Source organism: Heterocephalus glaber, unplaced genomic scaffold (genome assembly GCF_053883595.1).
Source record: "Heterocephalus glaber isolate CG9 unplaced genomic scaffold, H.glaber_assembly_v1.0 deba00000621, whole genome shotgun sequence".
Lineage (NCBI taxonomy): Eukaryota > Metazoa > Chordata > Mammalia > Rodentia > Bathyergidae > Heterocephalus > Heterocephalus glaber.
The window spans coordinates 35,387,905-35,400,333 of record NW_028258153.1 but is presented as its reverse complement, the minus strand read 5'-3'; the positions used below and the strand labels follow the sequence as shown (position 1 = coordinate 35,400,333).

Genomic DNA, 12,429 nt, shown 5'->3' with positions numbered 1-12,429 from the left:
ATCAGACCTCCCAAATTTAAAGACCGAATCCAAAAAGGGGCATCTGAAATGAACAGATATTTCTCTCATAGTGAAGTAGAAGTAGCAAATAAACATGAAAAAATGCTCAGCATCACTGGTCATTCGAGAGATGCAAATGAAAACAAGGCTGAGATTCTACCTCACTCCAGAAAGAGTGGCTGCTATCATGAAATCAACCACTAACAAATGCTGGTGGGGCTGTGGGGAATGAGGAACCCTGCTCCACCACTGGTGGGAGTGTGGACTGGTGCATCCACTGTGGAAATCAGTATGGAGATACCTCAGAGAATAAGGACTGGAAGTCCCTTTTGACTCAGCTATTCCCCTGCTGGTATCTTCCCCAAAGAATTAAAAGAATCATACCACAGTGATATATGTGCACCCATGTTCATAGTAGCACAGTTTGTAATAGATAAAACTTGGAAGCAGCTCAAATGCCCATCAAGTGGAGACTGGATAAAGAAAATGTGATTTTTTAATAAAATGAAGTACTACTCAGCCTTAAAAAATGAGAAATTAAAGATATTGGTTGCACATTGAGACAGTACTCAAGTGAAATAAATAGAACGTACATGTGTAAATACCAATTAGTTTCTCTAGTGTGAGAAACTGAAAGTTTAAATAAGAATTAAAAGGTATAATAGATAATGTGAAATAGGAAGCAAAGGGGCAAAGGGGAAGGGGAAGTAGGGGTTAGGGAAAGGAAAGGGAATGGAATTAATGTGAGAAAATGGAAAAATGTAAACAAACTCTTTGTAAGTAGAGAGGGATGGAGAGTTCGAAGGGAGGGCTGGGGAAGGGGGAAAAATAAGAACCAAGAGAGATTATGTGAAGGTGCAAATTTCCAATGATGAATGTCATTATATTGTATACCTAAAATGTACCAATAAAATAAAATTTTAAAAACTCATTCCTGAACAACCAATGGATTAAGGAAGAAATGAAGGAAATGTAAGCATTTCTTCAAGCAGATGAAAATAGAAACAACATACTAAAGTCTATGGCATACAGCAGATGCCATGCTAAGTGGGAACTTTATAGCCAGCATTGCCTATATCCAAAAAAGGAAAAAGATCTCAACCTGTCATTGCATCTCAAGGAACTAAAAATATATAAACAAACTGTCTTAGTTACCTTTCTTATTGTTGAGACAAAATACCCAACACGTAAAATCAAGGAGAAAAGATATTTTGGCTCCCAGTGTGTAGAAGTTTCAGTCCCTAATTGGCTGGTCCCAAGGCAGAGTGACATGGCAGAGGGGCATTGCAGAGGAGAAACAGTTCAGGTAGAAAGCAGCATAAGGAAGCAAGCAAGGCAATAAGTCTCTTTCTGTCCCTTACAGTCTGTCTAGGCTCCATACCCTTAGGTCAGGCAGCACTGCCCTAGGGTGGGTCTTGCCATCATCCACACCCAGAATTATGCCTAAACAATCAGTGGACTCATTTAGTCATCACACACCCTTAATCCCAGCAGCACACTCTAGAGCCAGCCACCTCTGAAAAGCCCCACCTGTGACCACATGAGGCTTTGGGTACATCTCGACACAAGCTGTAACACAAAGCCCCAAATTAGTACAAGGAAAAAATAAAGACCAAAACAGAGTTAAATGAAATAGAGACTTTAAAAAAGTACAAAAGGTTAATGAAACAAAGAACTGGTTCTTCCAAAAAGTAAACAAAATCGACAAACCCTTAAACAAAAAGACTGAAGATCAGAGATGAAAACAGACATGACAGTTGATATCACAGGAATACAAGGGTTATTAGTGATTATTATGATTGGCTGTATATCAACAAATTTGATAACCTCGAAGAAATGGACAAATTCCTGGATGGATACACTTTACCAAGATTGAGTCAGAGCAGAAAACCTGAGCAGACCAAAAATAAGTAATTAGGTTGAACTAATAATAAAAAAAATCTTCCATTGAAGAAAAACCCTGAACCAGGTGGCTTCACTGTTGAGTTCTACCAAACATTTAAAGAAGCTGGGCATGGTGGCACTTGCCTGTAATCCCATTACTTGGGAGGCAGAGGCAGGAGGATTGCCCTGAATTTGAGGTTAGCCTGGGTTAGTTACATAGTGAGATCAAAGGCCAGCCCAAACTACTGTACATGGTGAGACCCTATTTCAATAAGTTAATCAATTAAATAATTTAAAAAACCATTAATATTAAAAATGAAGAACTAAGATTGATTCCACTTAAATTATTCCAAAAGCATTGAGGAGGAAGGAATTCTCCAAGCTCTTCTACAATACTAGCATTACCTTGTTATTAGAACTGTACAAGTAAACAACAAAAAAGACAATTACAGACCAATGTCCTTGAAGAACATAGATGCAAAAGTTCTTAATACTCCAGACCCAATCCAACAGCACATAAAAAGAATTCACTATCAGAATATGAAATTCATCCCAGAGATGCAAAGATGGCTCAATATATGCAGATCAAAAACATAATGTAACACATCAACAGACTGAAGGATAAAACCATATGCTAATCTTCATAGGAAAAGGCATTTGATAAAGTTTAACAGCTTTTTATAATAAAATTCTGAACAAATTAGTCTCAGGAGCACACCTCAACATAGTAAAGGCCATCCATATGTGTGCACACACATAATAACTCAATGGCTTAGCCAGGTGTGGTGGCATATGCCTATAATTCCAGCTCTCAGGAGTCTGGGGCAAAAGGATCATGAATTCAAGGTCAGCCTGGGCAGTATAAAAAGTTCAAGGCTGCCCTGGACCACTTTGTGAGACCCTGTATCCAAAAACAAAACAAAATAAAAACATACAAACATAAAAATAAGCCAACAGCTGACAAACTACTGAGTGCACAAAGGTTGAAAACTTTCTCTTAAGATCTAGAAGAGCACAGCACACAACCATACTCACTTTTTCTACTTTTATTTATCATAGTAAGCAGATCAGTGAGGAAAGAGAAAGAGATAAAAGGAAGCCAAGATGGAAAAGAGGAAGTCAGATGGTCACTATGTGAAGATTGGACATGATTTGGAATTAATAAACTACTTCAGTAGTGTTTCAGGATACAGAATCAACATACAAAAATCAGAAGCTTTTTTATATACTAATAGCAAATGATCTGAACTAAAAATTGAGGAAATAATCCCATTTATAATACATGTCCAGAAATAAATTTAACCAAAGAGATGAAAGATCTCTACCATGAAAACTGAAAACATTTGTGAAAGAGGATAAAAGAAAATAGATACCTGATGTTTGTGGATTAGAAGACTCAATGTTGTTAAAATGTGGGGCTAGGGGTTTAGCTCAGTGGTTCCGCCGCCTGCCTTGAAAACACAAGGGCCCGAGTTCGATCCCCGGTACCAAAAAGAAAAAATGTACTTACTACCCAAAGTAAATCTACAGATTCAATACAATTTCTTTCAAAATACCAATGAGATTCTACACAAAAATGGAAAAAACAATTATAAAATTTGTATGAAAGCACAAAAACCCCAAATAGCCAGAGCCAACTTGAGCAGAAAGAACAAAGCAAGAAGCCTTATAATCCTGACTTCAAAATACAAAGTTGCAGTAATCAAACAGTATAGTGTTGGCATTCAGACACACACATAGATCAATCAAGCCAAGCAGAATAAGCCAAGAAGTAAACCCATACATTACAATCAATAATTTTCAACAATGATGCTCAGAACGTGCATTGGAGAAAGGCAGTCTTTTCAGTAGTGCTGGGGAAATTGGACATTCACAGACAGATACAAAAATCAGTTTAAAAAAATCAGCTAAAAATAGGTTGACTATTTACATGTGAGACTTGAAGCTGTAATTACTAGAGAAAAGAATACAGAAAATGCTTCAGGACATAAAAATTGTGAAAGAATTTTTTGCACAAGACCCCAAAAGCATGGGAAACAAAAGCAAAAATAGACTAATTACATCGAACTTAAAGGCTGCTGCTAGTTAGGCTTGGTGGCACACACCTGTAATCCCAGTACCTGGGAAGCTGAGGCAGGAGGATCGCCTCGATTTCAAGGGCAGCCTGGGCTACATAGTGAGTTTAAGAATAGCCTGAACTACAGAACAAGACCCTGTCTCAAATAAAAATAAACATAAAAATAAATGAAATAAAAAGCTGCTGCTTAGCAAAGGCTATAATCATGAGAGTCAAGAGATAACCTACAGAATAGAAAAATGTATTTGCAAACTATTTCCGACAAGCTGGTTGCTATCCAAAATTTATAAGGAACTAAAAAAATCTCAATAGCAAATACAAAATAAAACCGAACCACATGAGCGTGCGCACACACACACACACACACGCACACCAATTTTAAAAATGGGAAGTAGATTTAAGTAGACATTTCTCAAAAGAAGACATGCAAATGGCTAACAAATATATGAAAAAATTTTCAACATCAGTAATCAGGAAAATGCAAATTGAAATCACAGTGAGATATCTGAATTCAAGAAGAATGGCTACTCTCAAAAAGACAAATAGTGATTGCTAGTGATGATGTGGAGTTAAGGCAACCCGTACACTTATGGGTGGGAATGAAAATTAGTAGAGCCTTTATGGGAAACAGTATGGAAGTTTTTAATTAAAAAATTTAAAGTAGAGCTAGTATATGACCACCAATCCCATCCCCAGATGTGTATCTAAGGGAAATGAAATAAGATATCTATACTTTCATGTTTATTACAGCAGTATTCAAAATAGCCAAGAAATTGGCACAACCGCAGTGTCCATCAACTGATGAATGGATAACAAAAAAGTGGTGCATATATATGCCATCAGTTAAAAAAATAAATTTAAGTTGTAAGATAAAAAATAAGTATTGGTGAGTACAATATATGGATAAATTGGAATTCTTGTTCTCTAATGAGATATAAAATGGTTTAACTACTTTGGAAATTTTCTCAAAAAATTAAACAGAATTATTGTATGATCCAATAATCTGCTTCTAGTTATAACCCAGAGGAATAGAAAGCAGAGTCCGGAAGAGGTATTTTTACACTCTCCTATATAGCAGCTTATTCATAGTAGCCAGAAGGTAGAGCACCCAGTGTGGCCAAGCAAGCAAGATGTGGATGTAGGTACTGTGGCACATTATTCACCCTTGAAAATGAATGAAATGCCGATATGTACTGAAACATGAATGAACCTTGAGGCTACTGTGCTAAGTATAATTTTCTAAGCACAGAAGACAGATACTGTGGCTCCATCTCTATGAGGTACTTAGAGTAGATGGCTTGTGCTGTTACCCAAAAGAAAGCCAAGTCTTAGATGCAGTGCTCCTTGTCGAGTCATGTTGAGGATTTTCCTTTGGATCCTGTGACGTTGTTATCAGTGGACCAGAAAGCTCTCTGTCATCACTGTGCCACTGACTTTCATGTGACTTCCTCAAGTGGGCTGTTACGTAGTGCATCCACCTCATGGAGCAGAACAGCAAGTTTATACCAGTCTCAAGGGTGTGATGTTTCATAATATTAGTTTTCATCTATATGACCTTCAAGGTTTTACAAAATTCTTCCTCCTGGGGAATGGTTAATGGAAAGATAGGATGAATGGGTTTAAGTTTCATGGACTGTGAAATGTTGAGTTTCACTTGAATAAAAAGTGTGACATTAACAAGGGTCATGTTTGTGAATTTTGACCAATCTACATTAAACTTTTCACAGAACATAAATGCAAGTCATTTCTTAAAATGTTGCGCTCCTTATAAATACTGTATAAATGAAATTCTTCAGTCTCATCAAAATTTTCATCAGCTCCTTGAGTACATACAGTTATTTGGGTTACATGGTTTGTATCTGTGTTCTCCATACCAGGCAGCTTGTCCCCTGAGTTCTCAGACCTCTCTTTATTGCACTGAGTAGCGTCATTGTTTGCAGTGTATATAGATTTAGCAGTACTTCTTTCTGGATATACATTTTCTGCTATTCATGTTGAACACTCTTACAGATCCAATGTCTCTTAACTACTTGGGCAGTTTCAAGACTTAAGAACAATGCATTAACAGAAGAATCATTTGATTTATGTTTGAAAATGATCTCTATTGAAAATGCCCTTTTCTAGTTCTTGTGAACTTTTGATTGTTTTTCTGGAACCCATATGTCCTAAATACTAGGTTCTTAATAAGGTTAAAGAGCATCCTGAGGTCTCTTCTCCTAACTGAGGCATGCTTTGCTGAAGACATAGAAGGCAAGTAGCCATCTTGAAACTTGTGGTGTTTATTGTTTTTCCTGTTTTTCATAGTGATGTAAATAAAAATGAGTTTACTTTCCCTCTAAAGGAAAGCGGAGATTCTCTCTCTTTTTTTTAAATTTAACAATTTATTTCAATAAAGGACAATTGATGAATCAGGCAGCATTGAGAATCAGAGGACTCTGGCCCGCAGTGTGAGCAGTGAATTTTAATAGGCACAACACAGAAGCAGAATAGAGAGATCACCTGATGGCTACAGTTAAGTATCTGCCTTATTCATGAATAGTGTGATGAATTGGCTGCTTGTGATTGTATAAAAGTCTGCTGTTTGTTGAACTCCTAACTTAGGTTTTAATTTGTTTATATATACTAAGTTAGGTTAAAGTTCATTATCTAAGAACTCAAAATATGGAGGCAGTCTCAAGCCATTGGCCTCCTTCTTACTTAACTTAACATTACCTAATCTCAAACTAGTACAAAAGGGTGGTGATGGAAGTAAGCATGATCCTAAACGATCCCTTCTGCAGAGATGTGAACATACACGTGGGAGTGTCCCCATATACATCCTGTTTCGCCAACTCCTAATCATTTATAACCAGCAGCATCTGTGTAAAACATAACCTTACCTTCTCATATGTTCATCTGCTAGTATAGCTTCTAACTATTCTCTCCACGGCTCAGAGAATCCACATCTATATTTCACTGTTTCGTGAAAGGTATAAAGCTGGCAGCTCAAGCCACCCCTAGTTTTAGAACAAAAAGCAAGATCTTTATCTCACTGGATCTCAATCATATGTCAGAGTTAAGGTGACCCATCTTTGGCAAGCTTTATCTCCTTGAAAAATAATAGAAAATTTATCTGGAGTTTTTTTTCATGGAGTTTACTGGTACATTTCAGGTATACATTGCCATCAGATTCATCGTTGGGAATTTGTACCTGTACGTGGTTTGTCTTGATTCTTGTGCAGTGTTGGTGATGGAGAGTGATGGAGACTGGCAAACTCAAGAATATACATCTAAAAGGCTTAGTGGAGGCAGCTTGCAAGTAGAATTGGTTTTGGACAAAAGCACCATCTGCTTTTTAAATGCTGGTAACTAATGTAGATTAAAAAGACCAGTTTAAACTTTTGTGAGTGAGATAAAACCAGGGGAGCTTGTGTAGACAGTGTTCTTTTTCTCCTCTGAGGTTAGGCAGCCAACAGCCCCTCTGCCTCTTGCCACATGTGCCCTCAGCAGCACAGCAGCCAAATTCTAATGTTACAACTATTTCATATGCTTTGGGTAGAAATGTAGGCTAGACCTAGATTATCTGCTTTTGTCCAACTTTCTGCTTCATGAGCTCTGGCTTCACTGGAAGATACTATAGTGAACAGATGGATGGATTGGATAAATTAGCCAGTCTTCAACACTCAGTGTTCTGTTTGGGAGTTAATCAGTTCCCAGAGTCCCCAAAGTAGTAAGTGGCAAAGTCAGAACCAAACAGATAGGCCTAACTCCACTGAGTGGATTTTTCCAAAAGCTGGGAAGAGGGTATGTTTGTATGAGAGCATTTTTAAAAGAAGAGGAGATATTAGGGATGATGGGACTTGGATGGAGAAAATGAACAGTGTAGGGCAAAGCCTGTTTGCACAAGTCATTCCCTGCTTTTATTTTTACTAAATTAAAATAAATTTTATATTCATTCACCATAGCAGAGTCCGTTAAAGTGTGTGATTAAGTTTTATCAAAGCTGAGAGAAGAATGCTTAGCTTGATGGGACCCTGCATGTCTCCATGGCTACCATGCTTGTCCACTGTTGTTCAGCTTATGCTTCCTGGTGTGCTGGTGGTTGTGAGTTGGATTTAGGAATATACCAGCTGTCTGGCAGATGTGAGATCATTCTATAATGATGAGAAATTCTCAAATGCTTTTTTTGGTATTACTAATTGTATAAGCCAAATAAGACGCCTATCAGAGACCTCTTTAGTATTCTTTGATCTCCTGCTCATGCTATGGCACAAGGCTGAGAAAAAAAAAACACCTAAACAGACAGAAACCAGGGAGCCAGGACGACCAATGCTGGTGCAGCTAGCAAAGGCACTGGTCAGTCCAAGCCACTGATTTTTATTGGTAATCAGTTGGAGTAAAGGCAAACTACATGCTGAAGGGGAACTGTGTGTGAGGAGGTGCAGTCATGCAGTTACTATGCATACTAATGCAAGCAAGACTTGTAAAGAACAAGACAAAGAATTCTCAAATTAGGAACAGAATAGACAAAATATAGGGTTGTAATTAGAACCTTGTCCTTCTAGATAAGAAGGTTTTCATTGTGGGGACAGAATTTGGGTGTGAGTTACTCTGACCTTAGCACATAGGCTTTGGCAGGACTCGCTTCTCAAAACAAGCAATTGAGGAATTAACTCTTTACAGCTTGCACTGCTTGTTAGCCTGCTTTGGGCACAGTCAATATTGTGGTCTCCTACAGACATTAGATTCTGTTCTGAAGTCATTTTCTGGTGGCTGCATTTGACATACAGCTTTATAACCCTGGTTTATTCTGACAGGAGCACATGAAGCAATGCAGTGTTGCACTAGCAGGTTTCAGATCGTTGCCTGTCTTGCCTTGCAGGGGGAACACAGCGATTACCCCGTGCCATTGGAATGTCCCTGGCCAAGGAGCTTATTTTCTCAGCTCGTGTGCTCGATGGCCAAGAAGCCAAAGCTGTGGGCCTGGTCAGCCACGTGCCAGAGCAGAACCAGGAGGGCGATGCTGCCTACAGAAAGGCCCTGGACCTAGCCAGAGAGTTTCTGCCTCAGGTACCTCTAACTGGAGCTCCTTCGTTTCTTATCCTACGCAATGTCAGAGTATTGTCTCATGTACCAGTAGTGTTCTTGGCAGGCCTGCCAAGCAGCAAAATGCATGGTAGTTGTAAAACTAAAAATATTAATACTGCCTTAACATTATGATTCTTCAGAATTAAAATTAAGATTTGAGGATAATCTGAAGGTCATACTGTAGCCATACTTTTATAATTTTTTTCACATGAACGATGTTTAGCACATGTGACATAATATCCTAGAGAATTGTTTTCATTTGTTTACCAGCTGAGTGCTCAACCTAAACCATTCCGTGGAGAAACAGAGTAGTGTGTGGGTTGTTACACTGGACCATCCCTGAGTCCACATACATCAGCATATACTATTTCTCAAGTCAAGAGATTGTCGTCTATTACGCCTGCCTTAGCTTTTTGATCCATGGCTCTGTGTGAGGTTGCCTGCTCAGGAAAGGCCAGTTGCTTGTTACATTGCACGTATATTTATGGTGATTTCATCACTGCTTTCATTCCTTCTTCATAGTACACTTTCAAAGTCTGGAACACACCACAAAGTACTCAAGCATGGCTGTGCCTGAGTAGCACTAACAACAGTGCATTGATAGCTCTGTTTTAAGAATCCTGAGTCATTCAGGTGTGTTTTCCAACATTCCTTTGGTCTCAAATCAGTAAGGATTTTAACTTAAGAGGAGAAGTCTCCTTTTGCAAAATAGTGATAATCCCTGTAACCCTAACAGAGCTTAAAGTTTTATGGCTCCCTTGGCTAACCATTTCTAAAGTCAAAATATGTTCCTCTAACCCAGAGTCACTAACCTGAAACAGGATTCGTAACCTGTTTGGGGGCCATAAATCCTTTAAGATGTGTCGTGAACTCTCTCCCCAGAAAAGGTACATACGCCCCGCATTTATTCAGAGTTGTGTATCTGGTTTCAAAAGGTGTTCTTGGCCCTGAGCATGGGCACCCTTGCTCTCAGACCAAGGCCCTCCTCGGCTGAAGCATGCCTGTCCTGAGAGTTGTTGGGTGGGGACACACCAAGGACATGAGTCTAAAACCACGCTGCTGGCTTCTGAGGCTGCTCCGCTGCTGGGTGACTCAGGAGGTGGTGGCTCTCCCAGGGCAGGCCCTTCTGCAGTTTTCTTCCCATGCCAAAGAACTTCAGCCTTGCACTTTCTCCAGGCTGAATCCTTATTGAATTGATGGGTGGAAAGCAGATAAAAATTTGTACTCCTATTGTAAAAAGAGGCTGTTACAACATCGGTATTTCTTAAATGTATTAGGAAAATGTCCACCTACAGAGAGATAAAGGTACAAGTGTCAGGAAAAGTAATAGTTTAACTCCATATTGGTTTAATGACTTCCCTTGGCTTCAAACTTCATGACAGAGCATATCTCAGTTGAAATCAAGGGGTATATTTAGGAGAGGCTGGAGCACCCAGCTCCTTCTGCTTATCCATGAGGGTTCAGCTTCAGGCTCCAGAGCTCCGTCCATGTGGGAGGCTCTTTGCTGCCCGGCATCCAGCTTGCACTCTCCTCTGTGATCTTCTGTGCAGTTTATGCTCTCGCTGTCCACATCACCCACCTGAGAACAGCAGTGCTGTCCTCCTCTGCCTCCCTTTCTCCCGTTTCCAACCTGCCACTGAGCTGTGATCCCCTTTGGGAAGCAAGGCTTTGTTGGTATTCATTACCCTCCATCTGAAGGACACTCCTGGGAGCATTCATGGTTAAAATTACTGTTTCCCCAGGTCACACAAATATATCAGAAGCATAGAATGACTTCAGAAAACGTGTGAATTGGGAAAACTGTACACACCGGTTAGTTACTTTACTCATTGCTGAAACAAAATACCCGACATCCAAAGTTAAAAGGGAAAGGTTTATTTGGCTCAGTTTGTTGGGGTTTCAGTCCACAATCGGCTGGCTCCGAGGTAGGATGGTAGAGGAACAACAGTTCATGGTGGAGGAAGGCAGCAAAAGCAACAAGGGGACCTTAACAGCATCTTTCTGGCCCTTTTATCTTATCCAGATTACCGGGATTAGGCCGATGCCAAACCAGTCAGTGGACTGGTTTAGTAATCACACGCCCTCAATCCCAGCATCACACACTCTCAATTCAGCTACCTCTGAAAAAGCCACCCATGACTGACCGTATGAGGCTGTGGAGGATAACAAGACCCAAACCATAACCAGCTACCAAAGGAAGTTTGAATGGAAGAACCCTTTATTTTTGTTTATTTCTTTACTGAATAACTTTTCCAGATAATTAAAAAGCTAGTGTAAAGTTGGTATTTCCATAGAATGTAGATACGTTAAACTCGATGAGAGAACCTGGGGACAGGGAAAACTGGCTTTTTAGGCGCTTGTACATTTCTCCATTCAGTCGTGAGGATGAATTCATTTCCATTCCATTCTTCTGGTGTACCGGTTTTTTAGAACCTTTCCTATATTTTTATTCTAGTGACCAATTTTAAATATGCCATTGATTTCCTATTTACCACCCATGAACAGAATTTTAGGAATTTAAAATGATGTCAAGGTATTAAATTCCATCTGCAGAAGAGGGCTTTCTCCAGGATAGTTTGCTGAGAGTTTAGCTTCTATAGGGCAGAGTTGTCCTTCCACACCAAGTGCCCTGTTCTCTCTGTGATGTGAGAGTCCTGCCCCTAGGACACCTGTGTAATCCAGCAGCATCATGGTTAATTATTGCTGCCAAAGGAGGAGAGATGCAAAGTCAGGTCTGACATGGATAGTACTAGACCCCATCTTAGTCAGTGGCGACAGCCACATCTGGTCGTAACCACTACTTCATGGTACTGAGCCAGAGACTTCCTGTTCCTTTCCTTAATTCTGAGGAAGGTTCACTACAGAATGTTACACTTTTACCTGCACAGGCGCTTTCTGATGCCTCTAGGATCTAGAATGGTGATGGTGAACTTTTTAAAGATCAAGTGCCAAATTGCAATTCAAAACCCACTTCTTTATCACAAGATGCTAACACTGCAGTTAAACCTGAATACTGAGGTTTTAGTTTAGAAACAGCAACTCATGCAATAACATCTTTTGTCTTAAAAGAAAAACACAGTAACACACATGCCATAGGTTTGCTACCAGTGATCTAGAGTTTGCTGCATAACAGAACCCTGTGACATCTAAATTTCACTGATGCAATTCAGCTGTTACAGTTGCTGTTTGAGACCTTGCAAAGCTAAAAAAGAAATTTTCCATATAGCATCTCACACCTATTGTTGACTGTGCCATGGATCCAGTCATGCAACATTTTGAATTGTACTGAGATATACAGCATAACTTACATAAATAATAAAATTTGTTTCTTTAATTTGAATTTCAGGGACCTGTTGCAATGAGAGTGGCAAAGTTAGCAATTAATCAAGGGATGGAGGTAA

General features: G+C 39.4%; 1 protein-coding gene across 15 annotated transcripts in view; it reads left to right on the top strand.

The window, feature by feature from the left end:
* Auh (AU RNA binding methylglutaconyl-CoA hydratase) overlaps nt 1–12,429 on the top strand; it is a 192,567-nt gene that overhangs the window by 175,088 nt on the left and 5,050 nt on the right. For 11 of the 15 annotated variants that reach the window (XR_002391025.2, XR_002391024.2, XR_002391022.2 and 8 more), the window contains 2 exons: nt 8,823–9,010; nt 12,375–12,425. Coding sequence is in view for 10 of the 15 variants with exons in the window: in XM_087206372.1 (XP_087062498.1) it covers nt 8,823–9,010; nt 12,375–12,425 (239 nt within the window). In the remaining 5 variants the exon portion in view is untranslated. Of the gene's footprint in view, nt 1–6,356; nt 6,473–7,112; nt 7,306–8,822; nt 9,011–12,374; nt 12,426–12,429 lie in introns of those variants that run through there. The other 4 variants (XM_087206369.1, XM_021248522.2, XR_015449237.1 and 1 more) reach the window with 4 other exon arrangements.